The 24,407-nt window shown below is 42.9% G+C and overlaps 1 protein-coding gene across 1 annotated transcript in view; it reads left to right on the forward strand.

Annotated features, from left to right (window-relative positions):
- The window catches only part of CDAN1 (codanin 1), a gene marked incomplete in the record, with an annotated part of 1,645,523 nt that overhangs the window by 1,536,931 nt on the left and 84,185 nt on the right, over window positions 1-24,407 (forward strand). The window contains 1 exon segment of the mRNA XM_044074210.1: window positions 9,158-9,354. Within this exon segment, the coding sequence (XP_043930145.1) occupies window positions 9,158-9,354 (197 nt within the window).

Consider the following 24,407-nt stretch of genomic DNA (forward strand, 5'->3'; position numbering starts at 1 on the left):
CCAACTCTATCCAATGTGAAATCTCCACTCCATAATAGGTCACCTATATTCTCTCTGGAGCCTGTTCCCTCAAGGCTCCATTCACTGCTCTTAAAGGAAACACCTCAATGGGCTTCCAGTCCACCCTCAAGTTCTTCATCCCTTAGGTCACCTAGAATCCTGACAGAAGCAGATGTGTACAGGATGCTAAGAAAATGTTTCAGAACCCTGAGTCAGTTGGGAGTTATTCCATCTCCACCTCCAGTTGGACCCATGAGCCTACCTCCAGCCCAATTGCAACTTCTGACTCCTACTCCTAACCGTCCCCTGCTTTTGGAGTCTTCAGAACCAAGAATTCTGAATTCATGTGTGTTAGATCCTACGGCCTGGCTTTCGTCGGCTCCGACACCTTCTGTGATCCAGGTAACCCCGACTCTGTCAAAACTAGAGGTATCTTGGACCTATAACAGAATATATAGAATCCAGAACTTACTCAAGATTCTTTGTAGTACCAAAGAGAACGGGGGACTTGGAGACCAGATGTTCTTCATCTCACATTGCTGCAGTCCTTACACTTGGGGTAGTCCGCTGTCCTCGGTCGGCCCGAATATCAAAGTATAAGGCTGACGTCGGTCAAGGCGCATTTGACTGACATCAGGACGTCAGGGTACAAATGCTCATGACCGACGTCATATCCTTAGTCTTTTTTGCCGCATGGTCCGATGCAGAAGCAGCGTTGCAAGTGCCGGTTGGCGTTCTGAAATTTTTCGAATTCGGAGTTTCAGACCGAGTCAAAGTTGGCTAAGTACCCCGTTGGGGAATATTTTAGTTTTTTCTTGCCTCAGTGGTTTACCGGATGTCAGAAAAAGTGAATAACTGTATTTCTTGTGGGAAACAGATACCGCATAGAGATTATCATACTTTGTGTATTCCTTGTTTAGGGCCTGAGCACGATGTTGTTGGGTGTCGCTCTTGTGCTAGATTCAATAAGCGCACTATCAAGAGAAGGTTAGATTGTGCCAGGTTAGTCTTCGGGAAGCGGTGTAATTATAAAATGCCGTCGGATGCTCCGACGCCCGCTTCTTCGAAGAAGCGCAAGGACAAAGCTGCTAAGCCTAGGCTAGAAGAACCGTCCGTTCCAGACGCCGGTTCTTTAGAGGTGTCGGTGGAGCCGGTGGTTCCGCCGGAGGTTTCTTTGGAGTCCCAGGGAGAGACTTTGTTATTGCAGGATGTGGCCTCTCAGGAGGCAGGTCAGGCCGAAGGGGCTTCTCAGGTTACTGTACTCCCCTCCCTTCCTAGGGTGGTTAGGCCCTCTCCTTCTGTTTCCAAGGCTTCTCCCAGAGGCAGGCCAGGTTTAGCTTCAGTTGGTGTCTCCCCTAGTTCTTCAGGAACTGTGCCCAAGAAGCATATGCTTAAAATGGCAGAAGATTTGATTACTTTGATTAGAGGTTCTTTGCCCCCTCCAGATAAGAGACCTAGGGTGGAACCTGAGCTAGGGAGTTTTGAGCAGGCTTCGGATGTTTCAGAGTCTTCGGCTGAAGACTTGCAGGAGTATTCTCCTTATTCTGATTCTGATGTGGATGATTCTACTCCTTCTGCTTCTCCTCCTGAGGATTTTTCTTTTTCAGAGACTCTTCATTCCATGAGGGAGCATTTTAAGTGGGAAGGTCAGGACTTCTCTGATTCCAGGAAAAGGCTTAGGGAATTTTGTTTTACCCCAGCATAGGCCTTTGGCTATACCTCCTGTTCTGGATGTGGTGGAAGATGTTTTTGCAGAGGCTTCTCTTAATCCTGATTGTTTGCCTCCTGCTCCAGTTAAACCGGATAGGTATTACAGGGTGCCTGAAGCTCATAAGTATCTTTTTACAAGTCCTAGGGCAGACCCAGAAACTGTTAGTCAGGGGCCTAAAGGTGTTAAGGCTTCTGTTGTCAAAAATCCGGTTCCTCCAGATAAAGAGGCCAGGGCTTTGGATAGATGGGGAAAGAAAGTTTATACTTCTTCCACCCTAGCTATGAGGGCTTTGAATTGCCAGTTTCACATGTTGAAATACCAAAACTATCTCCTTTCACAATTGAAGTCTAAGGTAGATGCTCTGGCGGAAGGTATTGAGTGTAAAGAGTTACAAGATTTAGTACATGTTTCTGAACAGGTGGGTAAGCATTCTTTGCAATGTGGTTTTGATGCTGTACAGGCCTCGTCTAGGGTGGCTGCCACTGGGTCAGTTCTTCGCAGGCACGCCTGGCTGAGGGATCAGAATTTATCTGACCATGTTAAGACGAGGATTTTAGATGCTCCTTTACAATCTGATGTGTTGTTTGGTTCTCCTGTTGAGGCAGTCTTAAAGAAAATGGAAGACAAGGCTAAGGCTATGCAGACTGTTAAAGATTTTTTGCAGGTTCAGCCTCCGAAGTTTAGTAGAAATTGGCCTACCAAGGGGTGGACGTATCCTTCTTATGATTCCCAGTCTAGGGGTAGGTCTAGACGTGGTAGGGGCAGAGCTCAGGGCTCTTTCAGGCCTAGAACAGGGAGTTCACCTGCACAGTCTTCGGGTGAGGGCAGGGGTCAGTCCTTTCGTAAACAGACCCAATGACCTACCTTTTCAGCTGCCAGAGCTTTCTCGTCTGGCAGCACCTTTGGGAGGAAGGTTGGCACTTTTCAAGGAAAATTGGAGTTTAATTACCCAAGACAGATGGGTATTGGATATCATACATCACGGTTACAGGTTTTATTTCCATACCTTGCCTCCTTTCAAAGGCATGCCAGACGTTCCTCCTCAGCAAAGAATAGAGGCTCACAAACAAATTTCTCTGTTACTTCAAATAGGGGCCATACAGCCGGTCCCTATGCCAGAAGTGGGCCTAGGATTTTATTCTCGCCTGTTCCTAGTACCAAAGAAAGGGAACACGTGGAGACCAATTTTGGATTTATCTACCCTCAACACTTATCTGGACATTCCCAAGTTCAAAATGTTGACGTTACAACAGCTTTTACCTCTGCTGGGCAAAGATCATTGGATGGTAACTTTGGATCTCAAGGAGGCTTACCTTCATGTTCCTATCAGACTGAGTTGCAGGAAGTATCTGCGTTTTCTGGCTGGGACTTCTCATTATCAGTTCTCTGCATTGCCCTTTGGCTTATCTACTGCGCCCAGAGTGTTCACGAAAGTTCTGGCTCCAGTGATAGCTTTTCTCAGGCTAAAAGGAATACAGATCTATCCTTATTTGGACGATTGCCTGATTCTGGCTCAAGGAAGGGACGAGCTTCTTCATCATTTGGAATATGTGATAGCAGTGCTAAGATGCCTGGGGTATTCTGTGAACGAAATAAAGTCCAGTCTAGTACCCTCTCAGGACATGTGCTTTCTGGGTGTAAGACTGAATACAGCATCCCAGATGGCCTTTTTGACCCCGGACAAACAAAAGAATCTTTCCCTTTACTTTCATCAATTGTCTCAACAGTCCAGGCTGACTGCAAGGACAGTCCTTCAAGCCTTGGGGTTCATGGCATCTTGTATTCTGGTGCTTCCCAATGCCAAACTGCATATGAGGAAGTTACAATGGTATCTCAAAAAGGTATGGACACAGCACTGCCAGGATCTGGACACTGTCATTCAAATAATACCTTGCATTCAAAAGGAATTGTTGTGGTGGGCTCAGGAATGTCACCTAAACAAGGGACTCTCTGTGACCCGGCCAGAGGCGAGTCAGATTCTAACGACAGATGCCTCAGACAAAGCTTGGGGAGCTCATCTGAATGGAAAGTGGATACAAGACAAGTGGCCTGCCAGACTACAACATCTACATATCAACTTGAAGGAGATGTTAGCAGTCCAGTTTGCATTAATAGCTTTCAAGGATTTACTTCTTCCAGGGCAGGTGTTGATTCTAACAGACAACACAACTGTCATGTGGTACATCAACAAGCAAGGGGGAACACATTCTTATCCTCTATGCAGGCAAGCAATGATTTTGTGGGAGACTGCTCTCAGTTTACAGCTAAATCTTCAGGCAAGGTTTCTGCCGGGAGCACAGAATTCCGTAGAAGATGTGTTGAGCAGACGAATTATGGATCCCCACGAGTGGAAATTGGATCCTCATGTATTTCAGAAATTGACAGTGTCATGGGGAACTCCAGACATAGATCTGTTCGCTTCTCCACTAAACCACCAGCTGCCAAAGTTTTGCACGAAAAGGTTTCATCCCACAGCTTGGAAAGTGGATGCTCTTTCTTTCAATTGGAGCAATCTTCATGTGTATGCCTTTCCACCTCTGCCTCTCCTCCCAAAGGTACTACTAAAGGCCAGGCAGGACAAGCCAAGGATGATTTTGATAGCTCCAGATTGGCCTCGACAGCATTGGTACCCATTACTGAGAAGCCTGGCACGGGAGCCTCCATGGCCTTTGCCTTCGATTCCACACCTGTTGTCTCAGGAGGACAGTCATTTGCTCAATGTCAAGCTTCACTCTCTTCACCTAACAGCCTGGCATATTCTGTTTTGAACCATAGTGGGTCTCAACTTCCACAGCAAGTTTTGAATGTTATTTTGGAAGCTAGAAGGCCTAGTACAAGGAAAGTGTACGCAGATAAATGGAAGAGATTTTTATTTTGGTGTGCAGCAAAGGATTTTGATGTTTCTGAGCCTAATTTAAGTGTGGCTCTTCAATATCTTACTGAGTTACTGGACAAAGGTTTGTCCTTCTCTTCTATTAAGGTTCATGCTGCAGCAATTTCGGCTCACTATGATTGTGACCCACCATTGTTTTCTCATCCTTTGTTCAAGCAATTTCTTAGAGGGGCAAAGAATATAAGACCCCCCCCCGTAGAGCTCCTACTCCTGCTTGGGATCTCAATTTTGTGTTGGAGAAACTCACTCTACAACCTTTTGAGCCTGCAGCTACTACCGAGTTGAAATATTTATCATGGAAGACTGCTTTTTTGTTGGCCATTACCTCTGCAAGAAGGGTTTCTGAGTTGCAGGCCCTTATGGCGGTTGAGCCTTTCTTGATTTTCCATAAGGATAGGGTATCTTTACGTACTAATCCTTCCTTTATGCCTAAAGTGATTTCTAGTGTGGCTTTAAACCAAACTATTCATTTGCCTACTTTTTATGCAAATCCCCAAAATAAAGGGGAAAAGATTTTGCACACTTTAGATGTACACAGGCAGTTGCGCTATTATTTGGACAGAACTAAAGGGTTCAGGCAGTCTCAGCAGTTATTTGTTTCTTTTGCTTTGAGTTCTCAGGGCAAGCCTGTGTCAAAACAAACTATTTCTAAGTGGATTGGGTTTTGCATTGCTTTCTGTTATTCCCATCATGGCAAGGAGATTCCAGCTGGGATTAGGCCTCATTCCACTAGGGCTACTGCCACTGACAGCTTTTTGAGGGGGTGGCAACTAAGGATATTTTGGAGGCAGCTACTTGGAGTTCAGTGCATACTTTCTCTAGGCATTATCACCTACCACTTTATTCTAAATCTAGGGCTGGTTTTGCCACTGCTGTTTTGCAGGGCATTTTGGCAGCTCCTGCTTCCTTATAGTTTGGCCATCCTCCCTTACCTCTGCTTTGGGATTCTACCCAAGTGTAAGGACTGCAACAATGTGAGATGAAGAACATAGTACAGTTTTGTACCTACCATAAATGTAGATGTTCGAAGATCCACATTGCTGCAGTCCAATTTACCCTCCCTCCTTCCCCTCTGTAGTTAGAGGCGGTTGTGTGGGTTGGGTTGTCAATATGGTGTATATTGTGTATATTGTACATATTTTTAGTGCTAGGATGGATGGTTGGTTGTTTGTTTGCTGTCTTTTGGTTTTGACCTTTCCTTTTAGGGTCTTCTGACATCTGGGGCAAGAAAAGACTGAGGATATGACGTCGGTCATGCGCATTTGTACCCTGACGTCCTGATGTCAGTCAAATGCGCCTTGACCGACGTCAGCCTTATACTTTGATATTCGGGCCGACCGAGGACAGCGGACTACCCCAAGTGTAAGGACTGCAGCGATGTGGATCTTCGAACATCTACATTTATGGTAGGTGCAAAACTGTACTTTTTGGATCTCAGCAACTTGCACAAATCAGTTTTGACACAGGTTTGGATGGTCATGTTTCAGTCTGTTTTGCCCTTTTTGGGCAAGAATGCCTGGATGTGATCAATAGATCTTCAGGATGTGTACTATCAGATAAAAATGAACAGGCAGTCCCAGAAGGTACTTGCTCTTCTGTCTGGGAGCCAGTCATTACCAATTCAGAGCCTTGCCCTTTGGTCTTACCACAACCTCAAGGGTATTTAACAAATGCGTGTCTGTGGTAGCAGCTCACTGAGCTTGCAGGGATTCCAGGTGTTTCTTTATCTAGAGGACTCTCTCATCACTTCCCCGACCAGGCATCTACATGTAAGAGCAAGAGATTAAATACTGCAAACTTTCTCCCTTATAGGAATTGCAATAAATTACAACAAATCTCAGAACAGTGTCAAATACTGGAGTTTATAGCAGCAGTTTTGAACACTGCATCTTTAACAGCTTTGCTTTCTCTAGTGAGAGTACAAACAATATGATTCCAGGTCAAGAAAATCGTTCACAGTACAAAAATTTCAGCCCAGTTGATTCTTCAAGCCTTGGAGTCAATGTCAGCTGCCAGAATTTTAGTCCCTCTGGCAAGATTTTATATGAGAATTCTTGAGTGGATGCTAGCAACACAATGATCAGTTCTGTATCAACAAATGTTGGTCCAAATAAGGATCACTCCGGTATGCTAGAAATACCTTTGGTGGTGGATTTGATCAGAACAGGTTCTACAAAGCAGCCCTTTCATTCTTCCTCAACCCAGGGCCATAATGGCCATGGGCGCATCCCAGATTTGGGGGGGGGACACATCCTGGGGAAAACAGTCCAAGGCACTTGTTCCTCTAAAAAGAAGCCAACAAGCATATCAATGTCCTTGAAATGAGAGCAGTGCTCTTAGCCTTGCATGCCTTTCAGGACACTGTCCCTTCAGGGACAATTGTAATTCAAACAGGCAATATGTCAGTAGTTTGGTATATAAGCACGCAAGGATCAGATCTTACCCTTTGTGCCGAGAAGCACTCGCAGTGGGTGATCTCATCCAACTGCTTTCTGATAGCAACACACATTCATGGGAAGTCCAAAGTGATAGCAGACAAACTGAGCAGGTACATTCTACTTACTCACGAGTGGTTTCTTGACATGACAGTGACTGAAATGATTGTCTTTCAATGGGGCCAGCCTTGCTGCAATCTTTTTGTTTCTCCTCTAACCAAGTGCAGCTGCTTCTTTGCCCTGATCCCCCCACCAGAGATATCACCGAGGGATGCTCTCCTCCATGATTGCCCCCCAGTCTCCTCTTTGCTTATCCCCTGACTTGCTTGATGCCCAAATTTATGCAGAAAACTGCCAGGTGAAGAGCAAAGTCATTCTCATTGCACTGTACTGGCATGGACGGATTTAGTTTGCTTTCTTTGGCTCACCTTGGATTCTGGATCCGATTCCAGACCTCCTGTCTCACCCAACAGGCATGGTTCACCCAGATATCTCAAACCTAAAGCTGACAGCATTGTTTCTCCACTTCTGTTAATTACCAAACAACCTATGCTTTCGTCCCCTGTCCATCATATACTTTTATCTTCCTATAAAGCTTCTACAAGGAAACTTTACAGAAGTAATTGGAAGAGTTTTTTTTGGGTGCATCAGTACAAAAGTGTCCTAGAGTTTTTGGCGACCATTTGCAAAGGAGCTTAATTCATCAACCATTAGAGTTCAGTTGGCAGCAATCTCTAACTTCCATATTAGAATTGAGAATTTTTCCCTGGCCTCAACTAAGATTTGTAAGGCTGCCTTGAGAGGTGCTCTTCTACTCAGACCACCTTATAAAGACCCTACTTCATCATGGGACTTGAATCTACTTGTGCAGGCCTTAATGTCCCCTGTGAAGCAGCAGCAAAATGCAGTCTTAAATTTCTGACCTGGAAACTCTTTGTAGTGTCCATTACCTCAGCCAGAAGAATTTCAGAACTTCAAGCATTGTCTTCTAAACCTCCCTACTTGATTTTCATAGAAATAGGGTAAAATTGCAAACCAGTCCTTCCTTCCTAAGGTGGTGTCAGAATCTAGAATCAGCCAGTCCATTAATCTGCCTGTCTTCTTTCCGAAATTTGAAAAGAGGGAGTACATGTTGCACTTGTTGGATGTTCATAGACAGTTATGTTTCTACTTGCACAGAACAAAACAAGTTAGAAAATCTGATCAGCTATTTATCTCCTTTGCGGAGTACAGAATATAGGCACATCTTTTACAAAGGTAACTTTGGCAAGATGGCTTACTGATTGTATATCTTTTGTCTACAATAAATTGGGTATCTCATTATCAAAACCTTTGAGCCCACTCAGCTAGATTCATGGCAACTTCATCAGTATTTTTATCTAGGCATTTCATGGACAATATATGTGCAGCAGCAACATGAGCTAATCCTCGTACCTTTATTACAAACTAGATCTGGTCTTGGGGAAGAGCAGTATTTTGTTCAGCCATGCTCAGGAATATCCTTCCTTAGAGCCCACTCAGGATTTCAGGTAGATGGGGACTCTGTCCCAATAGTTGAGTAACGAATGAAAATTGACATGATCAGATAACAAAATCATTTACTTACCATAATATTCCTTCTGTGTTGACCATTTTCATTCTTCCTCAACTCTCCACCCACCAACCCCTATCATTTGTTATTATGGACTTCTGGAAGAACAAGTTATAAGGACACCACTGTGCCTTGTGTCATCTGGCAGACAAGAGCTGAGGTATGTTAGGAGTTGGTGCATTGTCGATAGGGAGGTGCTAGAGAGCTTTTCGGTGGCCACGAGGTATAGTAACAGCTGAGTCTGATCCAAGGATCAAATCCGAACCCAGTAGCTGAGAGAGAATGAAAATGGACAGCACAGATGGAATATTATGGTAAGTACATAACTTTTTCATGATAGATTTTTTTTTTTTTAGTTCTCTCTCATTGTATTTTTGTTACTGCTAGACATGAATGGTTCTTAACTGAGGTATAATCTTATTAACTGGCATTCTAGTTTAATATCTGTTGGAATTTCCTGTTACTTACTAAGCAAACTCTGTTACTAGGTCTTTGTCAAATAGTAAATGCTGCGCTTCTTTTTAAAGTTTCAGGGCAAATTCCACTTCTGGAGTGCAGATTGAAAACTGAGATAACTGAAGAAACTGAACAAGAGAGGGTTGAAAAGGACCTGTTGAACCTCCTGTTGCCACTTTGGGTAGAGAATTTTTCTGTACCTGTTCCCTTTGATCTGTTACTTAGTGAGAAGAATATTGCCTTTCTCATGGAAGCCAAAAGCCCAAAGGTGAGCATTGATACTTCCACTGGTTTTAGGGCTGAAATTTCATATTTTTCCACTTTGAAAATGTTCATATGTAAAATCATTTTATGCAAGGTTGTGCTGCTTAATATGTTGGTATCCAAAACAGTTGTGAATGGTGTCACTGAAAGTGTGTTAAATGTTATTCATCAGTTCCATTTGGGTGTTAAGCTGCAAAAGCACTAATCTTCACAGTGGTTTTCAACCTGGAGAACCCAAAACCATTTTCACAGTGTTTATTTGGGTTCTTAGGTGTTCTTCGTGTTTCACTTTTGCAGTCATTACATTTGGGTTCTCTGCTTGTAGGTAGCCCTCAGTCGGCCTGATTAACAAAGTCTTGGGTCCTACATTGGTTGCTGTCCGTTCTTCCATGATGTCAGGGGTATAAAACATGCAGTCAACGCCATTACATCAGTCTTTCTTGCCGTGCGGTGCCTGAAGCAGAAGCAGTTTCCAAGTGCCAGTCGGCCGACTCCTGAAATTTTTGTTTCCAGGTTTAAGAACCGAAGTCTTCAACTAAAGCTAAGTACCCATTGTGGAAGCTTTTTTCTTGCTCCTTACCGATGTCAGTAAAAGTTAATAATTGCATTACTTGTGGAAAGCAAATACCTCATAAAGATTTTCATTCGTACTGTATTTTTTGCCTAGGCCCTGACCACAACGTACCTTGTTGTTGGTTTTGTGCTTTATTTAATCAGCGCACTATCTATTTTTGCCTCTAAATATTTCGGTTCTTGGTTTAATTATCCAGAAATGTCGGTTAGCCATCCAACTACTGGGATTCCAAAAAAACACAAAGATAAAATAAGAGACAGGCCGCCGAGGTCCAAAACTGCCGACGATGCTTCTCCTAAGCCAGTTGCCAGTTCGCCGGTACTCAGTGAGGCGCTTTCGCAGCCCCTGATACCCGCTACTTCTGATTCGCAGGCCTCTACTGAGACCCATTCGGAGTCCAGTATGCCGCGAGATGCTTCAACAATGGAACCCGCGGATGTCTCTACCTTGGATGGGTCCGGAGCCGCTGTGCAGGCACCGGCTTCTGAGGGTATATTGAGACCAACGGACTTGCATATTAAACCGATGCCTCCTTCTTCTCTTAGGCCCAAATCTCGAGCTATGCCTAGAAAAATGAAGCCCAGACCACATGCTCTGGCCTCTATGCCTAAAAAACAAATGATAAGAATGGCTGAAGATCTAATAACTAATCAGGGGTAGCCAACCCTCCCTTTCTAAGAGGCCTAGGACTGAAGTGGTTTATGAATCTTTTGACCAGGATTCTGTTTTTTCTGATTCTTCTGATGATCTGGATTTGCCCTTATCCCCTTATGAGGATTCTGATGCAGAGGACTCCATTCCCTCTGCTTCCCCTCCAGAGGAGTTTCCTTTTGGGGAAACCTTACATACTCTAAGGGAGCATTTCCACTAGGAATGCCAGGATTTTTCTGATTCAAAAAAGAGGCTTAGGGATTTCTTACTCCTACCTCAGCCTAGGCCTGTAGCTATTCCTCCTGTACTAGACGTTGTTGATGGTGCTTTCTCAGAATCTAGTTTGGCCCCTGATTCCATGCCTCCTGCTCCCAGAAAACCAAACAGATACTACAGGGTCCCTGAGTCACACAAGTTCCTTTTTAAAAATCCTATTGCAGATCCAGAGACTGTTTCACAGGGGCCCAAGGGCATTAAAGCTTCTACTGCTAAAAATCCTACCTCTACTGATAGAGACTCCAGGGCGCTGGATACATGAGGTAAGAAGGTTTACACTTCTGCAACTTTGGCCATTAGAGCTTTAAACTGCCAGTTTCATATGTTAAAGTATCAACAACATGTTATTGGATTGCTTAAACAGAAAATGATGTTGATTCCTGACTGTGTGGAAAATAAAAAATTACAGGATTTGATGCATTCTGCTGAACAAGTTGGAAAACATACTTTGCAATGTGGTTTTGATTCATTAGAGGCCTCTTGCAGGGCTGCTGTTACTGAGTCTGTGCTCAGAAGGCATGCTTGGCTTAAGGAACAATCTTTGCCTGATCATGTGAAAGCTAAATTGTTTGATGCTCCCTTAAATCAGGACCACCTGTTTGGCAACAAGGCTGAGGGAGTTCTTAAAAAGATGGAAGATCAAGCTAAATCTATGCAAACTGTTAAAGATTTCTTACAAGTTCAGCCTCCTAGATTTAGTAGGCACTGGCCCTCTAAGAATTGGTCCTTTCCAGCCCCTTCCAGGTCTTTTCAAGCCAAACCCAGACGCAGCAAAAACCCCAGGTTTCAGTCGTAGGGGACACACAGGACTAAGCAGTGGGGGGCCTCCCCTTCCCAATCTGGGAGTAATAAGACTTCCCCTATGGTAAACTGTCTCAATGACTTCCTTTTAAAATTTCCAAGCACTTATCAACTGACTGCCCCTTTGGGGGGAAAGATTGCTCTTCATGCAAATAACTGGGAACTCATTATCTAGGACAAATGGGTTTTAAATATAGTGTCCCAGGGATACAGATTTCACTTCCACACGTTGCCAACACCAAGCGGGTGGCCGGACTTACCCCCAAATCAGTGGGCAGAGGCCCAAAAACAAGTACTTTCTCTCTTAAGCATGGGGGCTATTCAGCTGGTACCAGAAGAGGAAAAGGGACAAGGATTCTACTCGAGACTTTTCCTGGTACCCAGAAAAGACAATTCATGGCATCCTATCCTGGTCCTTTCTATTCTAAACACCTTTTTGGAGATTCCAAAATTCAAGATGCTGACTCTTCAACAATTACTTCCTATGCTAGGCAAAGATGCCTGGCTGGCAACACTAGATTTAAAAGAAGCATACCTGCACATCCCAATCAGGGAATCTTGCAGAAGATACCTACGCTTCAAAGAAGGCTACACGCGCTATCAGTTCTCTGCACTGCTCTTTGGCTTATCTACTGCACCCAGGGTATTCACAAAGTGCCTAGCTCCAGTTATTGCACTTTGCAGGCAAATAAATATTCAAATATACCCATACCTGGACGATTGTCTAATTCAGGCAGAAATAGCCAGGACATACTTTTGAATCATCTGGCCTTTGTACAAAGGGTTTTGACTTGTCTGGGGTACACCATAAATGAAAATAAATCACACCTGGTACCCTGTCAACAAATTATATTCCTGGGAGCAAGCTTGAATACAACTTCCCAGATGGCCTACCTCACCCCCAGAGAAACAAATTCATTTGACAACCTACTTCAAACAAGTGGCCACAAAAACCCTGCTATATGCAAGACAAATACTACAAGCCTTGAGGTTCATGGCCTCCTGCATTCTTCTAATTCCGTATGCAAGACTGCATATGAGGAAACTACAGTAAACTCTAAAAAGCCTATGGTGTCAACAGTCTTAGGATCTAGAAGCAATGATTCCTATCATACCTTGCCTATGCCTAGAGTTCCTTTGGTGGGCAGAGGCTTGCCAACAAAACAAGGGGCTACCTATCACACCACACCTTGCCACCCAAACCCTAACAACAGATGCATCAGACTATGCATGGGGGGCTCACCTGTCAGGGAAGTGCATTCAGGGCAAATGGAACCCAAGTCAAATGCACCAGCTTATCAAGCAAAAAGAAATGTTAGCTGTACAGAATGCTCTGACAGCCTTCAAGGACTACATTCTTCCAGGACAACTAATGGTAAAGACGGACAACACCACTGTTATATGGTACATAAACAAGCAGGGGGGTACACATTCGTACCCCCTCTGCAGACTAGCCATGGCATTGTGGAACACAGCCTTGAGCTACGAAGTGCACCTACAAGCTCAATTCCTGCCAGGAAAGTTAAATACACTGGCAGACAGACTAAGCAGAAACCTCATGGACCCACACGAGTGGAAACTGGAACTAAGGATTTTCAACATGTTGACAAGCAAATGGGGGGAGTCCAGATATAGACCTGTTTGCCTCTCCCCAGAACTACCAATTGGACAAATTTTGCACAAGGACTCCCCACAAACAAGCCTGGAAAGTGGATGCTCTGTCCTTCAGCTGGAAAAACCTATCAGTCTATGCCTTCACCCCTCTGCCTCTGCTATCCAAAGTACTACTAAAAATCAAACTGGACAAACCAAGGATGATTTTTATTGTTCCAGACTGGCCACGCCAACACTGGTACCCCCCCCACACATTGTGTGTCACAGTTAATCCCATGGCACCTGCCTCAGACTCCTTCTCTGTTGTCTCAGTAGGAGAACCAGATTCTGCACCCTCAACTTCTAGCACTGAACCTTGCAGCCTGGCTAATTACATAATCTTTCCTTTACCATCCCTCAGTAAACCTGTGATGGATGTTTGAGGCAAGGAGGCCTAGCACTAGAAAATCCTATGCTGAAAAAGGGAAAAGATTCTGTGCCTGGAACCAATCTCAAGGGATGAGCACAGGAGTACCCAATTTACCTCAGATTTTACAATATTTAACTGAGATGCTTAACAAGAGCCTGTCTTTTCCTCCGTTAAAATTCACGCTTCAGCCATTTCAGCTCATTATAACACAACCCCCCCCCCTTCTCTCATCCACTGCTCAAGCAGTTCCTCAGAGGGGCCAAAAATTTAAGACCACCCAGGAGAGCTCCAACCCCAGCCTGGGACCTTAACTTTGTTTTGGAGAAACTCACTCTACCTCCTTTCGAGCCAGCTGTTACTGCAGACCTAAAATTTCTTTCTTGGAAAACAGCTTTCCTTTTAGCAATCACTTCAGCTAGAAGGGTATCTGAATTACAGGCCCTTATGGCAGTGGAACCTTTCATCATCTTTCATGCGGACAGGGTGTCCCTCAGAATCAATCCATCCTTCATGCCCAAGGTGCTATCCAGTGTGGCTCTTAATCAGTCCATTCATTTGCCAACCTTCTTTCCCAATCCACAGAACAAAGGGGAACGGATATTGCACTCCTTAGATGTGCACAGACAACTCGCATTCTACTTGGACAGGACTAAACCTCAAAGGAAATCTGAACAACTGCTGGTAGCATTTACTGCAGGGGCAGAGGGGAACACTATTTCAAAGCAAACCATTTCTAAATGGATAGGCCATTGCATTAATTTCTGCTATAAGCACCATGGAAAACCTATTCCCCCAGGGGATCAGACCTCACTCCACCAGGGCTGCATCTACCTCTACAGCCTTTCTCAGAGGTGTCCCTACCAGGGACATCCTAGAAGCTGATACCTGGAGTTCTGTACATACTTTCACCAAGCATTACCATTTGACAATTTTCTCTGTATGCAGAGCTGTCTTTGCCACTGCAGTCTTGCAGGGCCTTATAGCTGGCCCTAATGCTATCTAAATTCCTCCTTCCAGCCACAGCTTTGGGAATCTACCCAAATGTAATGACTGCAACATTGATACATGAAGAACATAGTACAGTTGTGTACACTTACCTTAAATGTAGATGTTTGAGTGTATTCACTGTTGCAGTCCTGGTTACCCTCCCTCCAGCCCCCTAACAACTTTTGGCTATTCCTCTACTTTCCTTTACTATTCCTAAAAGCCTTTTTGGTGTATTTGCTTTTTTGTTGGAGGTGTATCATTGTACTTTTATATTTAAATTGCTCCCCATTGGGGGGCACCTGACATCTGGGGCAAGAAAAACTGATGTTATGGCATCGGCTGCATGTTTTATACCCCTGACGTCATGGAAGAAGGGACAGCAACCGATGCAGGACCCAAGACTTTGTTAATCAGGCCGACTGAGGGCTACCTCCAAGCAGAAAACCCAAATGTAATGACTGCAACAGTGAATACACTCGAACATCTACATTTATGGTAAGTTTACACAACTGTACTTTTCTTTTTAAGGGTGAATGAAAGTATTTGCAACCATTACTTAACTTCTTAATGTTTCGAGCCCTTTTTATAGGCAGATAAAGTAACAATGGGAGAAAAACAGAGGTACTGTCATCCAGACAGCCATGAAGGGGAATTGATTTTTTGAGGTTTTCCTAAGACCTCTGCTGGAGACCGACATACACAATTTGTACAAATGCCTGTATGCCTTCTGCAATACTTGTGCATGGGTCTATATCACTACATTGAAACGTCAGTTCAGCATATGGCATTTCATAGAATTCTACTCGTGGGTTGCGCCCACTAATTATATACACCACCTCCAAGATCACACTACAGTGGGGAAAGGGCAAATTTCCCAGTCATTGCTGTACCGCAACTTCAGTATGAACAGTTTGATGAATGGCATGTTCGATGAAATGATGATGACCCCTTTTGCACATGTGTTTTGAATGCAATCAAAAAATAAACACAGCTGCTTTTTGCCAAGTGTCTGTATCCCATCCCAGAAGGAGCTAACATTGAAGTGGGCTAGACCCCTTCCTTCCAAGATAATTGAGCCATTGACAGCTTTTCACTCCTTCCTCCCTCTTTGCTCATTCTTCCAGTGTGTATGTTATCTGTGTCATGGTCAAGTCTTTGTCTGTCTGTTCCACTGACATAGCTTTGTCATCATGAAATTTATCTCTTGTCGAGAGCTTTGAAAATTAATCTGTATATGCCTTAAGGAAAATTCCTGGAATTATGAATGGCTGAGAGCTTTGAAAATTAATCTTTGTGCCTTATGGATCATTCCTGGAGTTACGAATTGCCATTTGCAATCGTTCCTGTAATGTACAAACACAAATTTTAAAACATGAGATTTCAGTGTTAGAAATTCATTCATGTTTTTATAGCTTTGGTTATGCAAAGGATAACAAAAGGTGGAAATCACTGATGAATGGTGTGAAATATCAAGAAGACTTATGGCTGTTGGAATTTCAAGCTCTCAGCATAGTATTTTAACCTGAATAATAAAATAATTATTAGTAAGTCTTTAATGAGGTAAAATCTATTTTGCACAGATTTTCTGTGTACTCCCGGGTCTTTTATCTTCCTTACTGATTTTGCTATAAGATGCACAGTTTGTAGTGTGGAGGCTTTGTGAGTCAAATCCAGTTTGGTTGTTACGGTTTCTTCATAGCTCATTACCACCACCACATGGAAAATAAAACAAAAGAAATGTATACTGGATTAGATATAGTGTAAAAAAATTCATAAATATATGGGCTTATATCCTGCCTGGGATATAACAGCAGTCTACTTTTTTAAAAGCCACGGGCTTCTTCCACCTACACCCAGGCTGCTGGTTGCATGAACTCCGACTGGGGAAAATCAGCAACCTTGGTGCCAAAAGCCTAAATGCTTTGGACAACACTCCTCCTACAGGGTTCAAGGGATTGATGGCCAGCTTGTCTTACATTGCTGGGCAGATAAAATGTCTTTCCATATCACTGTTACAGTATTCATAACAGAAGGGATCTTCTACTAAGGATAGCTCAACATCTAGCCAGTATACCAAAGCATTTAGTACTTAGACACTATGCATCATACGTAGGTGCAAGCTGTATGACATAAAGGTGATGTACCAATGCGCACACACAGAACAGCTTTGCTACCAGCCCAAACACCATCATTGAACGTCATTCTGAAAGCCCTTCTGCTGTTCTGGTTACCAAACTGCACTTCAGATAAGTACCTGGAGGGGGTTTCTTTTTATCTTTTATTTTTGGTTGGTTCATGTCATCCAAAAAGGGAAAATGCCAGTGTGGGAGGCAGATTTCCCAATAAAGATGGCCATGACTGTGTGTGTGTGTGTGTGTGTGTGTGTGTGTGTGTGTGTGTGTGTGTGTGTGTGTGTGTGTGTGTGTGTGTTTACCAAGACCATATGCAGTGTACTATTTGCCAGGCTTTTTTTTCTTTGGACCCTTTGTAGTTGTCTGTTCTCATTATGTATTTACATTGAAAACTAGTGTTTTATGCTGCTGACTCAAGGTGCTATGGTAGAATCCTCTCATCCTGGGGGTCAGCCATCTGCCAAGAAGGCCGAAAAGTTTAGGCCTGATATGACTGCTGTCCAGCTTCCCCTGGACATCTGTATCAAGGCTGAAGAAAGCCAAGAGGATCGTCCTGTAATTGCTTTGGACTGATCTGCCGCAACCCCTTTGAAGGCTGGCATGGATCTGAATTTTTGTACATAGAGGTTTTACAGACGTCTGCTCCTGACATTGAGTGGGAACCTTGGCTGATTGTATCCAAGGGATCAAAGAGAATTCAGCAGATCTTAGTTAAGGAGAAGATTCACCACACTAATTGAATGTCGCCATGGTCTGACCATCCTAAGGTATTTTGTGCAGATGTCCTGCAGAAAACAAAGTAGAAAGCCAAGCATATTTCCCCTGTATCTAAGGATCCCCAGTGGGAATGGCAGGATTTTACTCAGGGGTTATTCAATATTTTAATGACTTTAAAGCGGCCTCAAGTTGCTGTGCCTGCCCCCCTCTCTGGTCTTCCACTCCTCTTAAAAGACCTAGAGAATTATCCTCTTCTAATGAGGACCTGGATTCTGGATAAGAGTTCCCTGGCTTATTCTTCTCAGATCCCTCCCCCTTTAGACTGTGGTTCAGAGGAAGAGGATTCCATTACTCCTAATTCCCCTTTGGAGGAACTCTCCTTTGGAGATACTGTTGCCTGTATTATGATGGAATTTATTATTATAGGTTCATAGGTAAGTACTAGGCTGTCTGCCCGAGGGCATCTATAAGCCTAGCCAGAATGTGTTGGCTTTCACCGCCTCCTTAGATTAGTTCCCTGTGCCTCTGTCCAGCAGAGCCACTGCAGTGATACCCGGGGTAAATTTTATGTTTCCAATCTACTCGTCAATGTTTCTCTTGAAGAGTGTTAGTGAGGGGCTCTGCCTAATGTAGATTGGAATCCTGTTCCAAAGCATAGGGAGCCTCTGGGACAGGAATATATCCCTCCAGCATGTCCTATTTATCATTGTGGTGAGGTTTAGTTCCCTAGAGCGTGTGGCTCTCGGGTATTTGTTTTTTTTTTATTAGGTGGAGCATGTCCATCAATTCTGGGTTGGACATGGCCTCTGAGGCCAGTAATCCTCTTGGTGAGGTACTTATGTGGTCTTTCCAGCTGTTGCAGGTGTCTTGTAAGGTACATCCCAAATGGGGCGTTGTACTCTATGATGGATCTGATGAGTGATGAGTAGAGGGGCACAATAACCTCTTTTGTTCTAGATGCAAACCCTTTTATGATTAGGTGGGCCACATAGAAGGATTTTCTAACCACCTTGGCAATATGATTATCAAAGGAGCGATTACTATCTTCTTAGGTCCCCAGATCCCTTATTACATTGTCTGTATTTAGGGGACTACCACGTATGTGGTAGTTCATGGGTACTTTGTTTTTTCCAAAGGGGAAGACTATGCACTTTTTGGCATTTAGCTTGAGGCCATGATTTTGACACCAGGTATCCGTCTTAGTGAGACCCTACTGGAGGATGCCTGTATCATCTGGAGAGTCAGTTATGGCCCCCAGTTTGCAGTCGTCTGCGAACTTGGTCAGCCATAGTCCTCCTATGCTTGCCTGTACTTCTGAGAAGTATATACCGAACAGGAAGGGTCCCAGGACTGAGCCCTGGGGGACACCACTTGTAACCGGTTTAGATTCAGACCTAGAGCCTTCAACTCTCACCGTGTGGGTTCTATCCGTGAGCTAATTAGCAACCCATCTTGTGACATTAAATGAGATTGTTTCCAAGTCTGTGATATTCAGAAGAGATGATGGAGTCCTCTAAGCATCTGCTGTTCCTCCTCTTCTTGCTGCCCTACTGGATACCTTTTCAGCAGCTTCTATGTTTTGGCTTCTGATTCTCAGCCCCCTACTCCTAAGAAACCGGATAGATTTTTACAAGGTGCCTAATGAATGTAAATTATTTTATAAATGACCTTCTGCTGATCCTTCTGTGGTGTCTGTCTCTTCTGACAAATCTTCTAAGCTCTTGCACTCTACCAAGTTACTTCCTTAAGTTAAGGATAATAGGGCAGTGGAGAGGTTGGGCAAAAAGGGTTATACTGCTGACACCTTATCGTTTTGGGCCATTAACTACCAGACGCTTATATCTAGTTATGTTTTGTCTGTCCTTTCTCAGGTTTCTAAACCATTGTCTGATTTTCCTGAATCTGAGGAAAAGCTTCTGCCCTTTCCCTGTTGGGCTCTATTTCTCAAGTTGATCGTGATTTTATCAAATGCAGCTAATGCTTCCTCCAGGGCTTGCTGACTTTGGTTCTGTTATAAGGCATTACTCTTGACTTTGTCTGATGACATTAAGGCTAAATAGTCGGATACTTCTTTAGAGAATAAAAATCTTTTTGGTACTGCTACTGCTGAACTTTTCAAGTCTCTCAAGGATAAAGGTAAAGACTTACAGGAAATAAAGCATATTTTTGTTCCCACTATTCCAAAATGTTAAAGGAATTACCCTCCCAAATCAACTTTGTTTGCAGACAGTCTCGCCGTCCACTACCTGTTTGTGCTTATTTTAAGCCCCATTTGTGTAAAATTAACTTTTGCTTATTTTCGCAGAACTTGTGTTTTACTGGGGGCAGTTTTGTTTTGGGAGTGTCACTGTTTTCTTATGAACACTACTACTGACAACTTGTCTGTCACAAACTTGCTGTAGTTGTACTAACCAAGAAACCTGCCTTTTTTTGGCAGAAAACATGGAACGGCATACCAGTCCTGTGGTTCTACCTTCCTCTTGACCAAAGTAAAAGAAAACTTTAGGGGACCCCCTGGCCAATGCAGCAAATTTAGTCTGTGCCTCATCTGCTGGTGGGTGACTCTTCTTGGCCATTACTAGTACCTCAGACTTTTCACTGTGTTCTCTGGAACCCCTGCTATAGCTACATAGGCCACCATGGACTTTGGGGGTCAGCCACATCCTCTAGGGCTGTTCAGATGCCCTTGCTGGGCATGGGAGAGCCACTCTTGTCAGTCTAGGAGGAAGGAATGGGGAACACACCCTTGTGTAACCAGGCTAAGCTACCCAGTTTCCAGGGTGAAGCTGCATGCAGGAGTTGGGCTTTCCTAGGGATGTCCCTAGAAAAAGAGAGAAAAGGTTACACATTTATGTTTTACGTTACAAAGACATGCATCTGGAGCATTTCTCCCCGGGCCTCCGCTGAAAATTGGCTTTGTTCCAAGTCGGACTTTCCCGGTTAACAGATGTTAAATAAATAAAAATAAATACCTTCCTCCAGCTGTTTTTCTGTAGATAAGGAAGAGTTTATTTTATTAGCTTAGCTCACGGTGTACTGCAAGCATTAAAATATCTGAAGAGTGACTGGAGTTTTTATAACAAAAAAAAGCCAAGTGCCTTCAATTTCTCAGGAGTCCCTGTCTGATGATTTGGAAAGGGCATCTTCTAATTTTTCTACCAATTACCTGATTCTGACTCTGAGGAGTGTGCTTCTGACTCTCCCATGGAAAATTTTTATTTTCTCTAAATTTCTAGAATGAATAAGATGTTTCAGTTGGAACAGACTAATATTCCAACTTCTTTGAAGAAATGCTGTGATTTGTTACAAGCTGGGTTTCTGCAGCTTGCTGCTATTCCTCCTTTATCAGCTTCAGAGGATTTTGTTGATATTTCTTGCAAATACGCAACACAGTCAACCTGCATCCCCTACAAAGTCAGACGGCTGTATAATGTTCTTCATTCTTACAAATAATTTTTCTCATCCCAGATCTGCTGTTGCAAATATTTTTGTCATATCAGCTGCAACAAAAAGTTTAGTTAATGCTAATCTCTCTTTCCCTCTAACAAACATGGGAAAGCTTTTGACAGGTTTGGGAAGAGAATTTTTTATTCTTTCACTTTAGCCGTTAGAATACTAAATTGTCATGCTAGCATGTTAAAATATCTGTTGGCTTATTTTGACATTGACAAAATGTCTGCCAGTTTTCCATCCTCAGAAAGTAAGTCCTCTTTGAATTCCTTAGTTACTAATGTTTCCCAGGTAACCATTCTTTAAAGTGTTCTTTTGACTGTGTTGACTCTGTTAAGGGCAACAGCTTCATCTTTTACAGAAGCTTTCTGAAGATGTCTGAAATTTCAAATTCTCCTTGGAGAAGATTTTTTTTGTCCCTGTATAACTCAGATACTCAAACCATTTGATTAAAGAGAGAAACTGATTAAGGGGGTTATTCAGATTTTTCAGCCCTCCTTCCCTACATTTTCCTAAAATGTTTAGGAATTCCATTTCAAAAAGCAAAATCAATGGTCTTAACTGTCTTTCAGCAAGCAGACATAGAAGAAAAAGTGGCAAGAAAGTTCAAAGGAGGAGGGAACCTTCCAGAAAAGTGGATAGTCCAATAACACAGAATGACTATTGTAGGCCCACCACCACCTTAAAAGTGTCCCAGGGCCTGTCTCTTCTCCTTCCTGTTTGGCATCAGATTGTTTCAGACAAATATATTCTAAGAGTTGTTAAGAAGGGTTACGGATGGCAGTGGGAAAGTTGTCATCCTCTCCAGGGGATCGCTCCCCATCTTCCAAATTTGACATCCCAGTTTCTCCCAGTCATTAAATGCTTTCTTTGGGAGTTATAGAATCAGTTCCTCCAGATCACTGGGGAAAAGATTTTTTTTAAAGAATCTTTCTGATGCCAAAGAATTATACTTTCTGAAGACCAGTTCTGGATACTTCCTTTCACAGCCTGTTTGTGAACGTTCCAAATTAAAAAAAAAAACAATGCTTTTACCTTTCATTCTTCCAGTAAATGTTTTCGTTACTCTAGACTTGAGAAGTGCTTATCACATTCTTATTGCCACAGATTTTAGAAATTTTCCTAGGTCTTTTGTGTTTGGGTTACTCTGCCAGTTCTCTGTATTACCCTTTGGGTTATGTACTTCTACGTGGGTGTTCACTCAGAGTGTTCACAAAGTATGTAGCTCTTGTTATAGCCCAATGCAGACAACAACGTATTCAAATAAATTTCCTTAAGACAGCTTACTGATATTTGCAGATTCCTTCTGTCAGTATGTCAGGAGTCTCTTACTTGGGTAAGAAATCCCCTCCTCACTCCAGGATGCCAAATTAACATTCAAAAATCCTTCTTGACTCGTTTTCACAGGGTAGTGTTGCTATTTTGCTTTTTGGATACCCCCATGTGAAAAGTATTCCCACCTGAAGAAAAAGTAGACCTGTAACTGGAGTTGTTCCTGATCTGCTGCTTTCTGTTTGACTTCTGCAAGGGAATATTTCCACATCGAGCAGAGTACCTCATTAACTCTTTTTAAGCGCAACCTGGATAACTGGGTGGGGAACACAAAATACACCCCTGGGATTCCACCTGTCTCCCTGCTGGACAGTGGTATAGGGGGCTGCCTTGGAACATGGGCTAAATTCTTGGCTAGGCTTGTAAGGGCCTCGGGACCAATAGCCTAGTAACTTCTGATGATCCTATTTCAGGTTTGTACAGTTCATGACATCTGTGAATCTTGTGATTCTCTATGCAAGATTACATATGAGAAAAATTCAGTGGTTACTATAAACAGTATGGTTCCAAGATCTTCCCCACCTCAAATTTCAGATTCCTGTGTTGTGTTTTGTGAAAAGTTTTGCTTTGGTAGAGAGGCCAGATATCCTTGAATCAAGGTCTCCCTCTTTCTTTCAACTGATTAATTAGATTGTGCATGGAGAGCTGTATCAATCTGGTCTTAAAGTGCAAGGTCTGTGAAACAAACAGGACCAGACAAACGCACTTCAGTGTAAGAGATAGTAGCTGTTTTTCGTGCTCTCAATTCTCTGCATCATTTCTGGTCTCCAGTACCACGTCATATTGTTACAGACAAAATTAGATATTATACCTGTGCAGGCTGGCAATGATAGGTTAAGAGGTAGTAACAATTCAAAGCTGTTTAACCCTCTAAACTTCTTACATTCTGTCAGAGCAAAATGGTGTGGCAGACAAGCCAAGTGGGATGAGGATGGACCCTGTCAAATGGAAATTCAGTGAGGGGGTCTTCTAGGAATTGTGCAAGTTATGGGGGAATTCCTCAAGTAGAACTGTTTACTTCCTTTCAAAACAGGCAAGGTTCCTCCAGGATTCCTTGCAATTAGAGCTGGAGAACAGATAACCTTTCAATCTTTTTCACTGTGGAATGTTTCTGTACGTGTTTCCACCCCCCTCTCCACTGATATCAAGGGTCAATACAAGCTTTGTGCTATACCCAAGCTTCATAAAAATGTAAAAGAGCCTCCTCGAAGGCTTATAGTGTCTGGGATAGGCTCTTATTTGGAAAATGTTGGTATTTTTTTTAGATAGTTATTTGAAAAAAAATATCTGAGGAAAGTTCCCTCGCATATAAAAAAAATTCCATTGAATTTTGTCAGAAGGATTTTATTGGGCAATGGTGGATATTAAATCTCTTTAAGAGAAGGTGGGGTTTGGAAGCAGTGGAGAAGATGTTGGGTGAAGGGCCTCACACTTCTTTCTTGGTGAAATTGTTGGAATTTGCACTATCCCACAATTAAGTTCCAATAAAGTGATTTTTTTAACAAAAAAGAGATGGCTATGGTGCATATTTTGCCCCTTCATATGCCATTATTTTCCTGTCCTATTTTGAGAACAAATGCATGTACCTCACTGACTTTTTTCTAAATTTCTGGAGAAATATCGACATAGTGATGATTTTCTTTTCTTTTGTAAAAGTGAAATGAATGATTTTGAGGGATTCAAAGAATAATTGAATAGATGGTAATAGGAACACCATCAATTTTTTTGGATATAGAATTGTATGTGGATGTTAAAAAGTGCAATTTAAGCCATGTAAAAAATTGATGGTAGCTAACAATTTCCTGCATGCAAGTAACTCCCATCCTTCCCATTTGTTAAACTCCCTACCTTTTGCAGAGTTTAAACATGCTTATGACCACACTTCAGAGCAGCATTTGTTGGAAAAGGAATTTTTTGAACTGAAAGAAAAATTGTTGATGAACTTGGTAAACTTTAGCTTTTTTCAGAGTTCTTGTGCTGCATAGTTCTTCAAGGGGAGAGAAGTTTAGTGCTGCTTATGCAAAGTCTTTTTGTGTTAGTAGCACAATAAGTAGAATACTTGCTTTAGATGCAGAAGGCTGTAGATGGATTGCTGATACTGTACTGTTGCATTT

Source organism: Protopterus annectens, chromosome 6.part0, assembly GCF_019279795.1.
Source record: "Protopterus annectens isolate FY-2018-M chromosome 6.part0, PAN1.0, whole genome shotgun sequence".
NCBI lineage: Eukaryota > Metazoa > Chordata > Ceratodontiformes > Protopteridae > Protopterus > Protopterus annectens.